This window comes from Sus scrofa, chromosome 8 (assembly GCF_054392235.1).
Source record: "Sus scrofa isolate SSC_HxYL_T2T_F1_AM1 chromosome 8, Sscrofa_HxYL_maternal_Yorkshire_Landrace_v2.0, whole genome shotgun sequence".
Classification (NCBI taxonomy): Eukaryota; Metazoa; Chordata; class Mammalia; order Artiodactyla; family Suidae; genus Sus; species Sus scrofa.
Window position 1 is genome coordinate 79776050 of NC_139390.1, and position 13493 is coordinate 79789542.

A 13493-nucleotide genomic window follows, 5' to 3' on the forward strand; every position below is an offset into this window, starting at 1 on the left:
TTACTTCAAAGCCCAAGTGCCTTTGTCTTCTTTCATTTGCTTCTTCCCCAGAGGTAAGCACTTTTTCTAAAATTTCTTTCTTTCTTTCCTTTTTTTTTTTTTTTTTTGGTCTTTTTGCCTTTTCTAGGGCCACTCCCACGGCATATATAGAGGTTCCCAGGCTAGGGGTTGAATCAGAGCTGTAACTGCCAGCCTACGCCAGAGCCATAGCAACTCGGGATCCGAGGCACATCTGCCACCTACATCACAGCTCACAGCAACGCCAGATCTTTAACCACTGAGCAAGGCCAGGGATCGAACCCTCAACCTCACGGTTGCTAGTCGGATTCGTTAACCGCTGCGTCACGACGGGAACTCCTAAATTTCTATTTTATCACTTCATTGTTTTTCTGCATAGAAACCCCCCCACACACACCCACACCCACATACACACACACACCCCCCCACACACCTCAAGTACAGTGTTGATTACTTATGCATGTTTTTGAACTTAAATACTACCAAATGAATTCCTGTCACTTTTTTCTCAAAATTATTTGTAAGATCTGTCTATCTGTCTACTTGTCTATCTATCTATAGCACATGGTTTATTTTTACAGCCCTATAGATTTCGTTATGGGACTATGCCATGATTTATTTATTCATCCTGCTGTAGGTTTATTTATTCATCTCTGAGTATACATGTGTAAGAGATCCTCTAGGGTGCAAGGGTGCACGCCCTAGAGTAGCGTTACTACATCCTTGATGCCCAGACTCTTTGGGTAATGCACTTTATTTTCCGAAGTGGTATTTCAATTCACACTCGTAACTGTTGGGTGTAAAATTTGCCCTTATGCGACATTTTCAGCTACCCTGGACTTTTAAGAAAAGTTTTGCCAATCTGATGTATGTAAAATAGTGCTACTTAAATTATCTCAAACCTACACATTTACCTGTCCAAAATAAGATCAAAGCACTGCTTCCTTCAATGAGAAAATCTTGTGAAAAAAATTTTGTCAGCTGCCCTAAATAATATACGTAGTTATGTGTTTGATTTATATGCTGGTGTATTCTGTATATTAATCCTTTGTTCAGTATGTATTTACTATTATATTCTCCCAGGTTTTTGGCTTGTCTTTTTACTTTCTTTAAAGTATCTTTTGATAAACAGGTGATCTTAACAGTAATGTAGTCACTTTTTGGTTAGTGCTTTTGTTTTTTGTTTATGAAATTGTTCCCTCCTCAAAATCATAAAGATATTTTCTGAAAACATGTAAGTTTTGCCATTTACATATGAGTCCCCAGTCCATTGAGGTTTGCTTTTGTGTGTGGCTAAGGTGTGAGATAGGGATCTAAATATACTCGTTTGCCTGTGGATAATCACTTGTCTTAGCATCACTTATTGAGTTCTTTGCACAGTGATTTACAATAACATCTCTGTTATATTTCAAATATCCATATGTGCATGAGTCTGTTGCTGGGCGTTTATTATTTCTTTTTTTTTTTTTTTTTGTCTTTTGTCTTTTTTGTCTTTTGTTGTTGTTGTTGTTGCTATTTCTTGGGCCGCTCCCGCGGCATATGGAGGTTCCCAGGCTAGGGGTTGAATCGGAGCTGTAGCCACCGGCCTACGCCAGAGCCACAGCAACGCGGGATCCGAGCCGCGTCTGCAATCTACACCACAGCTCATGGCAACGCCGGATCGTTAACCCACTGAGCAAGGGCAGGGACCGAACCCGCAACCTCATGGTTCCTAGTCGGATTCGTTAACCACTGCGCCACGACGGGAACTCCTATTATTTCTTTAGTCTGTCTTTCTATACTTAAGCTAATACCAAAGTGTCTTAAATACCATAGCTTTATAATAAGTCTTGATCTTTCATAAGGTAGTTTTTTCCACTTTGTTCTTTTCCTTTAGAAGTACCTTGGGCAACTCTGTGAATATATACTCTATACCAAAAAAAGAATAATAAAATTTAAACTAAGAAAAATTCAGACTATATATGCTTAATCTGTAATAGTAGAGCTAACTTACTCTGTTGAGCTTGAACTAGATTAAGTTAAAAATAAAAAGACAATTCTTCGGTTAGATGTATTTACTTCGCTTTAGTTTCGAGAAGTACAGTTTCCACTTTCACACTTTTTAAAGAATGGTTAACAATCGCAAAATACTGAATATGTTTTATTTTGAAAACATCGAGAGTGTAAAAGTTATGAATGTAAAGTTAATATTTTAATATTTTACATGTTTTTTTCTTTCAAGTCTTGATTCATCATCAAAGGCATAGTCTTTCCAAGATGGTTTCTCAGATGCCTCTTTATCCTCGTTCTGTATACATTCAGCTGCCCAACAGACATTTTGCTGCTGCTGCTACGAAGTAAGTATTTTTTTAGGTATTTCTGCCCTTAAATCTTTGATTAAAAAACATTATGCTTGGTTCCATAAAGACGTACAGGGTCATAAAGCTGTAAAAGTTTATCATCTCTGCTTCTTTAACCTGATAGTCCTGAAGGAGAGATAATGACTTATTATAATAATATTTCACATGCATCAAACACTAACATTCAATAACTGATTTAACTCCTTCAGAGACTTTATGTGCAAGCCATTGCTATGCTCTTTTTTAGAGACTGAAAGCAAAGGCACCAATAGATTATGCAACTTGCCCAAGGTCATAGAGCTAGTAAGTATTGGAGCTAGAATTTTGTGACATAATAAATATTTATAGTGACCTCTGCCACCAGTTCCTGACACAAAGCTCCTAAAACCATTGTAATCTCCTGAGTGATTGGGATGCTAAGAGCAGTTTTCAAAAGTATCTGGTCTTTGACTCAGTTCCTGATACAGAGCTCCTAAAACCCTTAAAATTTCTTGGGCAATTAAGAGAGTCATTTGGCTTTTGAGGCAACTCTTGGTGGACTCCTGGATGGGGACTGGTCATCAGAAAGACCAAGCTGGGATTAGAAGTTTGGAACTTTTAGCCCTACAATCCATCCTCCAGGGAGGAGAGATGGGATAGAGATTGAGTTCATAATTGAGCATGCCCATGTGATGAAGCCTTCATAAAGATCCCTGAACTGTGGGGTTTGGAGAACCTCTGGATTGGTGAGCACACCCATGTCTGAAGGGTGATGCACCCAAACCCAGTGGGTACAGAAACTCCGGTGCTGCAGACGCTTCTGGACCTTGTCCTATGTACCTATTCATCTGGCTGTGCATCTGTATCTTTATCATATCCTTTATTATACAATAAACCAGTAAATGTTAAGTGTTTCTCTGAGTTTTGCAAGCCATTCTAGTAAATTAGGAAGCCTGAGAAGGGGGCCCTAGAACCTCCCGATAGATAACCATTGACCAAAAGTACGCAGACCCAGACTTGCAGTTGGCATCTGACGTGGGGGCAGCCTTGTGGGACAGAGCCCTTCACTTGTGGGATCTGATGCTTAATCCAGGTAATAGTGTCAGAGTTGTGAATTATAGGATAGCCAGCTGTTGGATAATTGGAGGCTGATGGAAAAATCTACACATTTAACGTTGGAATTGTGAGTAGAGGAAAATAGTTTCTTATCTAACGATACACCCTGTTCTACATCTTGCTTGCTTCTAACTTAACATATCTTGGAGATTATTTCAGACAGAGCTGTCTAGTCATTTTAAAAAATTTGAGATAAAATTGGCATATAGCATTAGATTAGTTTCAGGTATGCAACATAATGATTTGATATTTATACATATTGGAAAATGCTCACCACAATAAATCTAGTTAACATCTATAAGCACAGTTAGAAATTTTTTTTCTTGTCAAGAGAAATTTTAAGACTTACTCTCTTAGCAGTTTTCAGGTCTGCAAATAATAGTATGAATTATAGTCACCATGCCGTACGTTACATTTGTATGTCTTATTTTATAACTGGAAATTTGAACCTTTTGACCATCTTCAACTATTTCACCTACACCACACCCCTTGCTTCTGTCAACCACCAATCTTTCTCTGTATCTGTAAGTTTGTCTGTTTTTTTAAGATTACAAATATAAGTGAAATCATATGGTATTTGTCTTTCTTAGATTGCTTCCATGTCTTGGTTATTGTAAATAGTGCTACAGTGAACATGGGTATAATATTTCATTGTGTGAATATACCATCATTTACCTAACCATCCCTCTATTGATATGCATTTATCTTTCTAGTTTTTTGCTGTTAAAACAGTCCTGCTTTGAATAATCATGTACATAGATCTTATCAAATATTATGAATATGTTTGTAGTATAAGCTCAGAAATAGAATTGAGTCAAAATATGTTTGCATTTATAATTTTGATAGGTAATAGCAAATTGCCTTCATAGAGATCTTGCCAATTGATATTCTTACCAGCAAACATTATTAGGATGCCTATTTTCCCATATCCAGTATAGTCAAAATCTTTGAACTTTACCAGTTTGATAGGTAATAAATGGTATCATCATGGTTTTAATGTATATTATTATTATTGAGGTTGTACTCTTTTTATATGTTTAAGAGCCATTTATATTTTCTTTACCATAAACTTTCTGTTTATGTCCTTTTCCATTTTTTTTGTTGTTGATTAGTAGGAGCTTTTTATATATTATAGATTAGCATATATCTGCACTATACCTTTACTATGTTTTAATTGTTAAAGTAGATGAATGAATGAAGTGCAATGGGATCACAGATGAAATGTCAGGTAATTCTTCCTGGAGGAGAATATGGCAAGAAGTATTTAAACTGGGTCCCCAAAGAGAATTTTGCAGGGGAGTTGGGAGAAAGATATTTCAGTGGTTCAGAGACATGAAAGTGAATGATATGGCTTGAATATAGGATGCAGGGAGAGGAAGCAGAAATGTAAATAAATAAACAGGAGGTCTCCTTTGATTTTTGAATAGTACCTGGATTCTTTTTTGTTGTTGAGAAGTTAGAATCTTGCTTTTTCCAACTTACACCCCCACCCAGCAGTGAGTGAGAATGCCCACATTTTTAACAGTCTTGGATATTAACAATCTTTATTTTTATTTCTTCATCTTATTTCTAATTTATATCTTTTGCCCATTTTTCCATTTTTTCTTTCATCCTATAGAAATTTTTCATTTTATATCTTCCCCATATTCTATTCCAGTACAACTTTAAAAGGAATTTTCACTCAACTAAAAAGTGTGGTATGAGTGGAGTTCCCGTCGTGGCTAAGTGGTTAACAAATCCGACTAGGAAACCTGAGGTTGTGGGTTCAGTCCCTGGCCTTGCTCAGTGGATTAAGGATCCGGTGTTGCTGTGAGCTGTGGTGTAGTTTGCAGACGCGGCTTGGATCCCGTGTTGCTGTGGCTCTGGCGTAGGCCTGCGGCTACAGCTCTGAATAGACCCCTAGCCTGGGAACCTCCATATGCCCCAGGAGTGGCACTAGAAAAGGCAAAAAGACAAAAAAAAAAAAAAAAAAAAAAAAAAAAAAGCGTGGTATGAGAAATATGCATCCTTAAAAATTACAGAAAATTATTAGCAGATAATTTTTCTCTGTATCTGACAATGAGAGTTCTTCAGTAGCTTGACCAGAATCATGGTATTCATAATTTTAGTTGTGATTTTAATTTTTTAATGTATTGACTTTCATATACTAAAAATAGTTTTTTGCATGGCTAAGCTTTTATCAGGAGTTGAGATAGGGAGAGGGCTCATGCTTGCTTCTCTATCTTTTGTCACTTAAAAGTGTGTGTGTATACTCCTGGTTTGCCAGGGGCATCTCTGACTCTGGTTCTGCTTTTCTCTTGAGTATAGGTTCGTTTTCTTGGGTCTTTGTGTACCTCAGAATTTTTATTGGCTACTAGATATCTTATGTAGAACAGTTGAGACTAAAATACATAGTATTTATGCCTAGAAATGGACATGCTTCTTCTGTCTCAGCAAAGTTGAGTCAATCCATTTGGAAATTGAGCTGGGTTTGGTTTTGTTGTTGCTATGGTTCCCACCACATCAGATTTCTGTATTGTTACCTTGTGCTTGGGGTGGGGGCTGGGTTGCTGGAAGGTTTTCATTTCTCAGTGTTCCTGCTCCATGCTCAGTTTACCGCCTTGCCTGTGCAGCTGTGCCTTAGAAGAAGGTCACTCTCCCTACTCTTCCTCCTCTCCTAGTAGAAGACTGTTGGTGCTTATTATTCAGTGCTTGTCAGACTGATGATGGGTGCAGAAGGGAGTCTCTGTTTTCCAAATCCAGCCTTTGTCTTGAGTAGCCCACTGTCTTTGGTCCTTGGGGATGAGGTTTTCTAGGTATTTCTCTCCCCTCTCTCCATGGTGTGTGTCTCTTGCAGGTCATGTGCCACAGTGTCTGGGCCCTTCCCTAGTTTTATAGAGGATACTTCACTCAAGACTGCTTCCTACCCTACCCCCAAGATAGAAGTTTTAATATTTTTTTCTTTTTTCTGGTGTTTTTTTTTTTTCTTCTTTTCTTTCCCTACCTCCAATGGGTGTTTACCTGTAACCTAGAGGGTTTCAGGGTTGCTTGCCTTTCCTGCAGCAGAGGCTGATCTTCTGCATGCTGTACCCTCGAGGGAGGCTTTCTAGTCTCCTGGCCTGCTCCTGTCTTTCCCTGGGAGCCTCTGGTGGAGGTCTGTGGAAAGGGCTCATGTCTTGAGTGTGAACTTCCCTTGTGTCTGGATTCCTCAGAGGTTTTATACTATCATGCTAGTGCTAAAAGTTTAGCTGCTATTTTTCTTACTTGCTTGCCTTCCTCTCATTCTCTGCTCATGGTGAAACTGTCCTTGCTGCATGCCCAGCAGCCCAGGTAGCTGTATGCATGTGGAGGGGGATTGTGGGGAGTGCGGGCTGACTCCTTAGATGTCAGGCCTACTTGGTTGTCCTGCAATCTCAGCTCTGTGACAGGTTCAAGAAAAGTGATTTTATCTGACTGTGACATTGTTAATGCTCTTTCCAGCTTTTATTTGTAGTATTATTGACTGGGTTTTATTCTGTCATTTTTTTTTTCCCCTACACCTATGGCATATGGAAGTTTCTGGGCCAGGGATCCAATCTGAGCCGCAGCTGTGACCTACGCCACACTGCACTGGAGATTGAACCCACGCCACCACAGAGACAGTGCTGGCTCCTTAGCCCACTGTGCCACAGCAGGAACTTCCTGTCAGTTTTTACGTGGTAAATGTAAGCAGAACTTCTGCATTTAGTTTAATGAATAAACCAGCACAGAGATTTTAGTGAATTTATGTGATTACACTGAGAAATAAGAATTCCATACATTTGCATTCCATTAATAGTTATATGCTCTAGGCATTTTCTCTTCATTTCCGTTTAGTTCAGTTCAGTTTGACTGTGGTCATGTGCCTCCCACCTTAATTCCTCAAAGTAAAGGCTTCTTTAGCCTTAAAGGTCTTGGATCTCTAAGGTCACAGATCTTCAAAGGTCTTGAAGTGAACTTTATTGGCACTGATTTTTTTTTTTCTTCTTCTGTTTGGGTGTGACCATGGAATTATTTTTCCTTTCATGCTTTTGGAGTTAGGAGATAGGCGAGGCCGGGCTTTTGGAGTTAGGAGATAGGCGAGGCCGGGAGAAAGTTATTGCCTGAATACAGTCTCTTATTACTCATTTAACCTGTGTGGTTTAGTTACCCAGGTAACTGCAGCTAAATTCTGTTCTCGCTAATTCAGACTGCCAGGTGTTTCTCCCTCACCTTCCTCAAAACCTTTCTAATATGATTATTTTATTCCCTGAGAATCGTAGTGTTTAAACTCTTCTGATAGGACCTTACATAACTGCCTGAACAACAAAGTTCTTTTGGATGTGTTTCTTATGAATAAAGATAGGTGATTTTTGAAGGGTCATGGAAAATAATAGGTGGTGAGTTTATAATTAATTATTCTTGACATTTAATTCAATAGCAAATTTTTTTTAATTTTGGAAGAAAGTATTTTCCTTAGGGTCCTGTTTGCTCTGTGTTATAATGATATACTTTTTAAAAAACGAATACAGTGTTCCATTTATAACTTAATAATTTTAACTGAACCATCTCAAATATTTTGTGAAACAAGGTCCAAAGTATAAATAAGTAAACTGCTGTTTACCCAACTCAGTCTTTTCTTTTGCGTTTTTAGGGCCACAGCATATGGAAGTTCCCAGGTGAGGGATTGAATCAGAGCTGCAGCTGCCTGCTTAGCCATAGCCACATCAGTGTGGGATATGAGCTGCGTCTGCAACTTACACCACAGCTCATGGCCATGCTGGATCCTTAACCCACTGAGCGAGGCCAGGGATCAGACTCAACTCCTCATGGATACTAGTTGGATTAGTAACCCGCTGAGACACAATGGGAACTCCCAAGTCAGTCTCTTTATGTATCAGACTTTTATTGGGTTTTGCAAATATTTGTTAATTTAAAAAATATTTTAGCCTCTGGGAACTTCATATTACTAATTGCAAATTAAATTGACAGTCAGCCATGATTAAAAATTTAGTGGTGAAATTAGCATTTATGTAAATAAATCTGTAGGTTAAGCTAGGATATTTATTCCTTTGCTTATTTTAGATTGAGAATTTATTATTAAAACAGGCTCTCTAGGCTTCTTTTATTGGCTTCACTGCTCTTTTACTAAATATAAAATGTGATTTTTCTGGTTTGGAAGGTTTCAGAGTTTTGTGGGGTACTTCCAAGTGCTATTGAGGCATGTTGCAGCCATCTACTTGGGCACCTACTTAAGACTTGTCAGCAACCCAGTAGGACACCTGTGTCCTATTAAAAATAAGCACTGTTATTATCTGCTATTCTGCTGAATTGCTCATTAGCTGGGAGGATACTATTATTAGTTATGTAAAAATAAGGATTCATTGAGTGCTGTTAAGTGAGAATGGAATTATGTGTTGCATTGCTTTTTGAGATTCTTTTTCTAAAAATCATTTTATTGTCATCCATTTCTCTCCCGTAAATTTTATAGGACCCCATATTAGTTTTCTATTGCCACAAACCTCCTTGCTTAAAACAACACAGGTTTATTATCTCGTAGCTTTGTAGGTCAGAGGTCAGACATGGATCTCACTTGGCTAAAATCAAGATGTCATCAGAGCTTCATTCTTTCTAGAGGCTCCAAGGTAGACTCTGTTTCCTTGCCATTCCCAGCTTTGAGAGGCTGCGCATATTCCTTGGCTCGTGGCTTCCCTTCCATCTTCAAAGCTAGGAATGGCATGTTGGATCCTTCCATGCTCAGATTTCTCCTGTCTCTTCCCTTGTCTGTCAGGTATAGAAAGGGGAAAGTTTCTCTGCTTTCAGGGACTTGAGTGCTTAGATTGGGCCCTGGGCCTGCCTGGGTAGCCCAGGGCACTCTCCCCATCTCCTGTTCCTTAATGTTAATCCCGTCTGCAAAGTTCTTTTTTGCCATGTAGTTATGGACATCTTTGGGAAGCCATTATTCTGTCTACCACAGAACCCAGATGTCTTTCTAGAATATCATTTCATTGATTTAAGTCTTTTATGTTAAAAACGTTAAAGGTGTAATTGAAAGAGTACTGAGAAAATATATCACCTCTAGTTCTGTCTTTTCTTTTTAGATTCAAACTGTTGTTGAACATATTTTCTTAGATATTTTGTAAGCATCGTCTTAACAAACCACCCTACAATTAATTAATATTGCCCCACATCTGTGGGTGAGCTGATCTAAGCTAGATTTGAATGGGTACCTCTGATGACCTTTGCTGGGCTTGCTGTGCATCTGGGAGTCTGAGGTCAGCTGAGAATTGCCTGGAGCTCTGTGGGGGCAGTGCTGTTTCAGGCCTCTCAACCTCCTACCTTTGGGCTTGCCCAGGCCTGTTCTTATGAAAATGGCAGAAATACAGACTTACAAGTGGAAACAATTGAAGCCTCTTAAGGCCTCTTAGAACAAGAAACAGTCACTTTTGTTTTGTTATAGTGCCCTCCTAGTCACACGACTAGATCTAGGCACTGGGAAATATACCCCACCCTTTTAAGTGGGAGGAACTGCAAAGTTACTTACATAGCAAAGGAACTTGAATAGAGGGAGCGATAAGGAATTGGGGCCCATGATGCAACTAATCCCACACTCAAACTATATTGCCCCAGCTCAACTCTTCTCTTTGACTACCTTCCTCATAAGAAGGCTGTTTTGCTTTCTTTATTTCTGGTTTTGGTTAATGATACTGCTCTATGTCTAGTCACCCAAACCAGAAAACTATGAAGTATTCTAGAGTCTTCTCTTTCCCCTTTCCCTATCTTCAATATTTACCTTGTAAGACATCTCTATAACAATCTTTCCATCCTCTTAGCTCTCACTACTCTGATTCAGGCTGTTATATCTCCTTGAGAAGAAAGGAAGGGAGTTGTCTCTTGATTGTCTCTGATGCAACTTCCTTCAAATCCATCCTTTACGTTGTAGCCAGAGTCCTCTACTTGAGATACAGATGTCACTCCTGTTCAGTGGCTTCTCATTGCCTCTAGAGGAGGCCCTTTGTGATCTGGATTCTCTAGCCTGATCTGCTGCTTTTTCATGCCTTCTGCTTTACCCTTTAGGTGTTAGCAAAATACGGCCAGTGGGCCAAAAAAATCTGGCCTGTCGTTTATTTATTTAGGCTTATCCAGGAATTTATTTAATGTTACAAGAATATTTTATTTACCTATAAAAAAGAGAAAATCATGTTTATTAATAAGAGCCTTCAGAAAAAACTAGTATTTGTTGTTCTCTCCACGATAAATAGCACTGCCATCTATTTTTGTATGGTTTATAAGCTAAGAATGAGTTTTATGTATTTTTTTATATTTTTAAATGATTTGGGAGAAAACAAGAAAATAACAATCTTTTGCGACACCTGAAAAATTTTTTTGGAACACAGCTGCACTCACTCATTTTTGTGTTGTCTGTGGCTACTTTCACCTTGTAGTGGCAGAGCTGAGTCATTGAGACAGGAGACCAGAAAACATTTGCTACCTGGTCCCTTACAGAGAACGTTTACCATCCCCTTTTCTAGTCATCTAGAACTTATAATAGTTCCATTGTGTACCATTCTGTTTATCATGCTTCAGTGCATGTTATGTTGTTTCTTTGCCTGGCTAACTCTATTTTTTAAACAATAGCTTTATTGAGATATAATTTACATATATATAATTCACCCATTTAAAGTGTACAATTTAGTGCTTTTCAGTATACTCACAGAGTTGCGCAACAATTTTAGAACATTTTCATTATTTTTACTCAAAACCCCATTCCTGGAGTTCCCTGGTGGCCTAGCAGTTAAAGGATCCAGCATTGTCACTGCTGTGGCTTGGGTCACTGCTGTGGCTCCGTTTTGATCCCTGGTCCAGGAACTTCTGCATGCTGTGGGCGTGGGCAAAAAAAGAAAAAAGAAAAGAAAAAAAGAAAAGAAATGCTTTCTTGAAACCAATTGGGGAGTTCCAGTGTTTTGAAAAAAACAAAAACGAAAGCTCATGCCCACTAGCAGCCACTTCCCATTCCCCTAACCTTCTCCCTTGGCCCTAGACAACCACTAAATCTACTTTCAGTTTCTGTAGACGTACCCATTCTTAATAGTTCCTATAAATGGAACCTTACAATATGTGGTCTTTGTGATTAGCTTCTTTCACTTAGCATAATGTTTTTAAGGTTCATACATATTGCAGCATGTATCAGCGCTTCATTCCTTTTCATTTCTTACTAACATTCTGCTGTAAGGATATACCACATTTTGGGTATTGGTTCATCAGTTGATGGACATCTGGGTTGTTTTACTTTTTGGCTTTTTTGAGTAATGCTGATATGAACATTAGTGTACAAATTTTTGTGGAGTCATATATATTTTCACCTCTCTTGAGTATATATCTGGGCTAATTCTTCCTTGTCCTTCAAGAATTGACTTGGGGGTCATCTCTTTCAGAACCCTTCTCTGACCTCCTGGGCTAGCTTCCCTTTGGCCCTGATAATGGTCTCATAGTACTTACCACATTATATAGAAATTACCTATTTGCCTGTCTGCCTACTCTACTCTTAACGTTTCTAGAGAGCAGCATCAGTGCCTTATTCAACTTTGTATCAATAGTTCAAAAGTTCACCGAATATTTGTTGAAATAGAAAAACTATAAAGCAATCTATGCTTTTGAATTAAAATAAGCTTTATCTTTTGCCATTTTTTTCTAATGTACATTGAGCTTTTTAAGTCTCTTGAACTACGTATTGTGATGACTGATCTTGAGTTTATTATTTTTTTTAAGGCCTGCAAAGAAAACACAAAAGGGTGCCAAAGGAAAAGCATCAGATGAAAAAAAAGATGATATAGAAAAAATAAAATCATATCCCTTTATGGAAGGTGAGCCTGAAGATGATGTCTACCTAAAACGCTTATATCCAAGGCAGATATACGAGGTAGAGAAAGCGATTCACTTACTTAAGAAATTTCAAGTTCTGGACTTTACTAATCCAAATCAAGGTGTTTATCTTGATTTGACACTGGACATGACTCTGGGGAAGAAGGTATGTAGACTCAATTAAAATAAATTTATTTGTGAACTGTGGTTGAATGAATTGCTGTTTCTTTTTTTTTTTTTCTCTCGCTTTTTTTTTAGGGCCATACCCACAGCATATGGAGGTTCCCAGACCAGGGGTCGAATTGGAGCCACAGCTGCCGGCCTACGCCACAGCCACAGCAATGCAGGATCAGAGCTGTGTTTGCGACCTATACCACAGCTCATGGCAATGCCAGATCCTTAACCCACCGAGTGAAGAAGCCAGGGATTGAACCCACAACCTCATGGTTCCTAGTTGGATTTGTTTCTGCTGAGCCACAACGGGAATTCCTGCTGTTTCTTAATGTAAAAATTTTTGTCTCCTATAATAATTTTTAGAAAATCTTATGTTCTTTCTGAACTTTACAGTGAAAAATGTTTGTCTTTTAATTTTTCACACATAAAATAAAATGTTGAATACACTCTGCAGAGTTGATGAACATGTATCTCCTATTCACTTGGAATTCACTGGTATAAATTTCAGCAAAAGTAGCGTTAGAATTAATTGAGGTATTGGAGTTATCTCTTGGCTCAGCTGGTGAATGATCCATTGTTGTCACTGCTGTGGCGAAGGTTTGGTCCTTGGCCTGGAAACTTACATATGCTGAGGGCGCAGCCAAAAACAAAACTTAATTGAGGTATTAAACTGTAAGTTTGAAAAATGACTTAAGCTGCCTGAGTGTGTTGTTCCTTCTCGTAAATGAGGACTTTGGATTAGTTTAGGGGCCTTTGGGTGTATTCCTTAGAATCCTGGGTTGAGACCAAATTTGCATGGGTGGGGTGCCACGCCACTTAACTCTCATCTCCACCAGGACCTTTCTGCTTTGTCTGTCTGTGTATTATAGTTCCTGGGAAGACTGGTTTCTAAAATTCCCAAAGTGGGAGTTCCTGTTGTGGTGCAGCAGAAATGAATCTGACTAGGAACTATCAGGTTGTGGGTTAGATTTCTGGCCTCGCTCAGTGGGTTAAGGATCTGTCTTTGCCGTGAGCTGCGGTGTAGGGCAC

At 38.7% G+C, this 13493-nt stretch overlaps 1 protein-coding gene across 21 annotated transcripts in view; it reads left to right on the forward strand.

Annotated features, from left to right (window-relative positions):
- MRPL1 (mitochondrial ribosomal protein L1) overlaps positions 1–13493 on the forward strand; it is a 189627-nt gene that overhangs the window by 44843 nt on the left and 131291 nt on the right. For all 21 annotated transcript variants that reach the window (XR_014812762.1, XR_014812763.1, XR_014812764.1 and 18 more), the window contains 2 exons: positions 2240–2354; positions 12198–12456. Coding sequence is in view for 18 of the 21 variants with exons in the window: in XM_084972608.1 (XP_084828734.1) it covers positions 2240–2354; positions 12198–12456 (374 nt within the window). In the remaining 3 variants the exon portion in view is untranslated. The remainder of the gene's footprint in view (positions 1–2239; positions 2355–12197; positions 12457–13493) is intronic.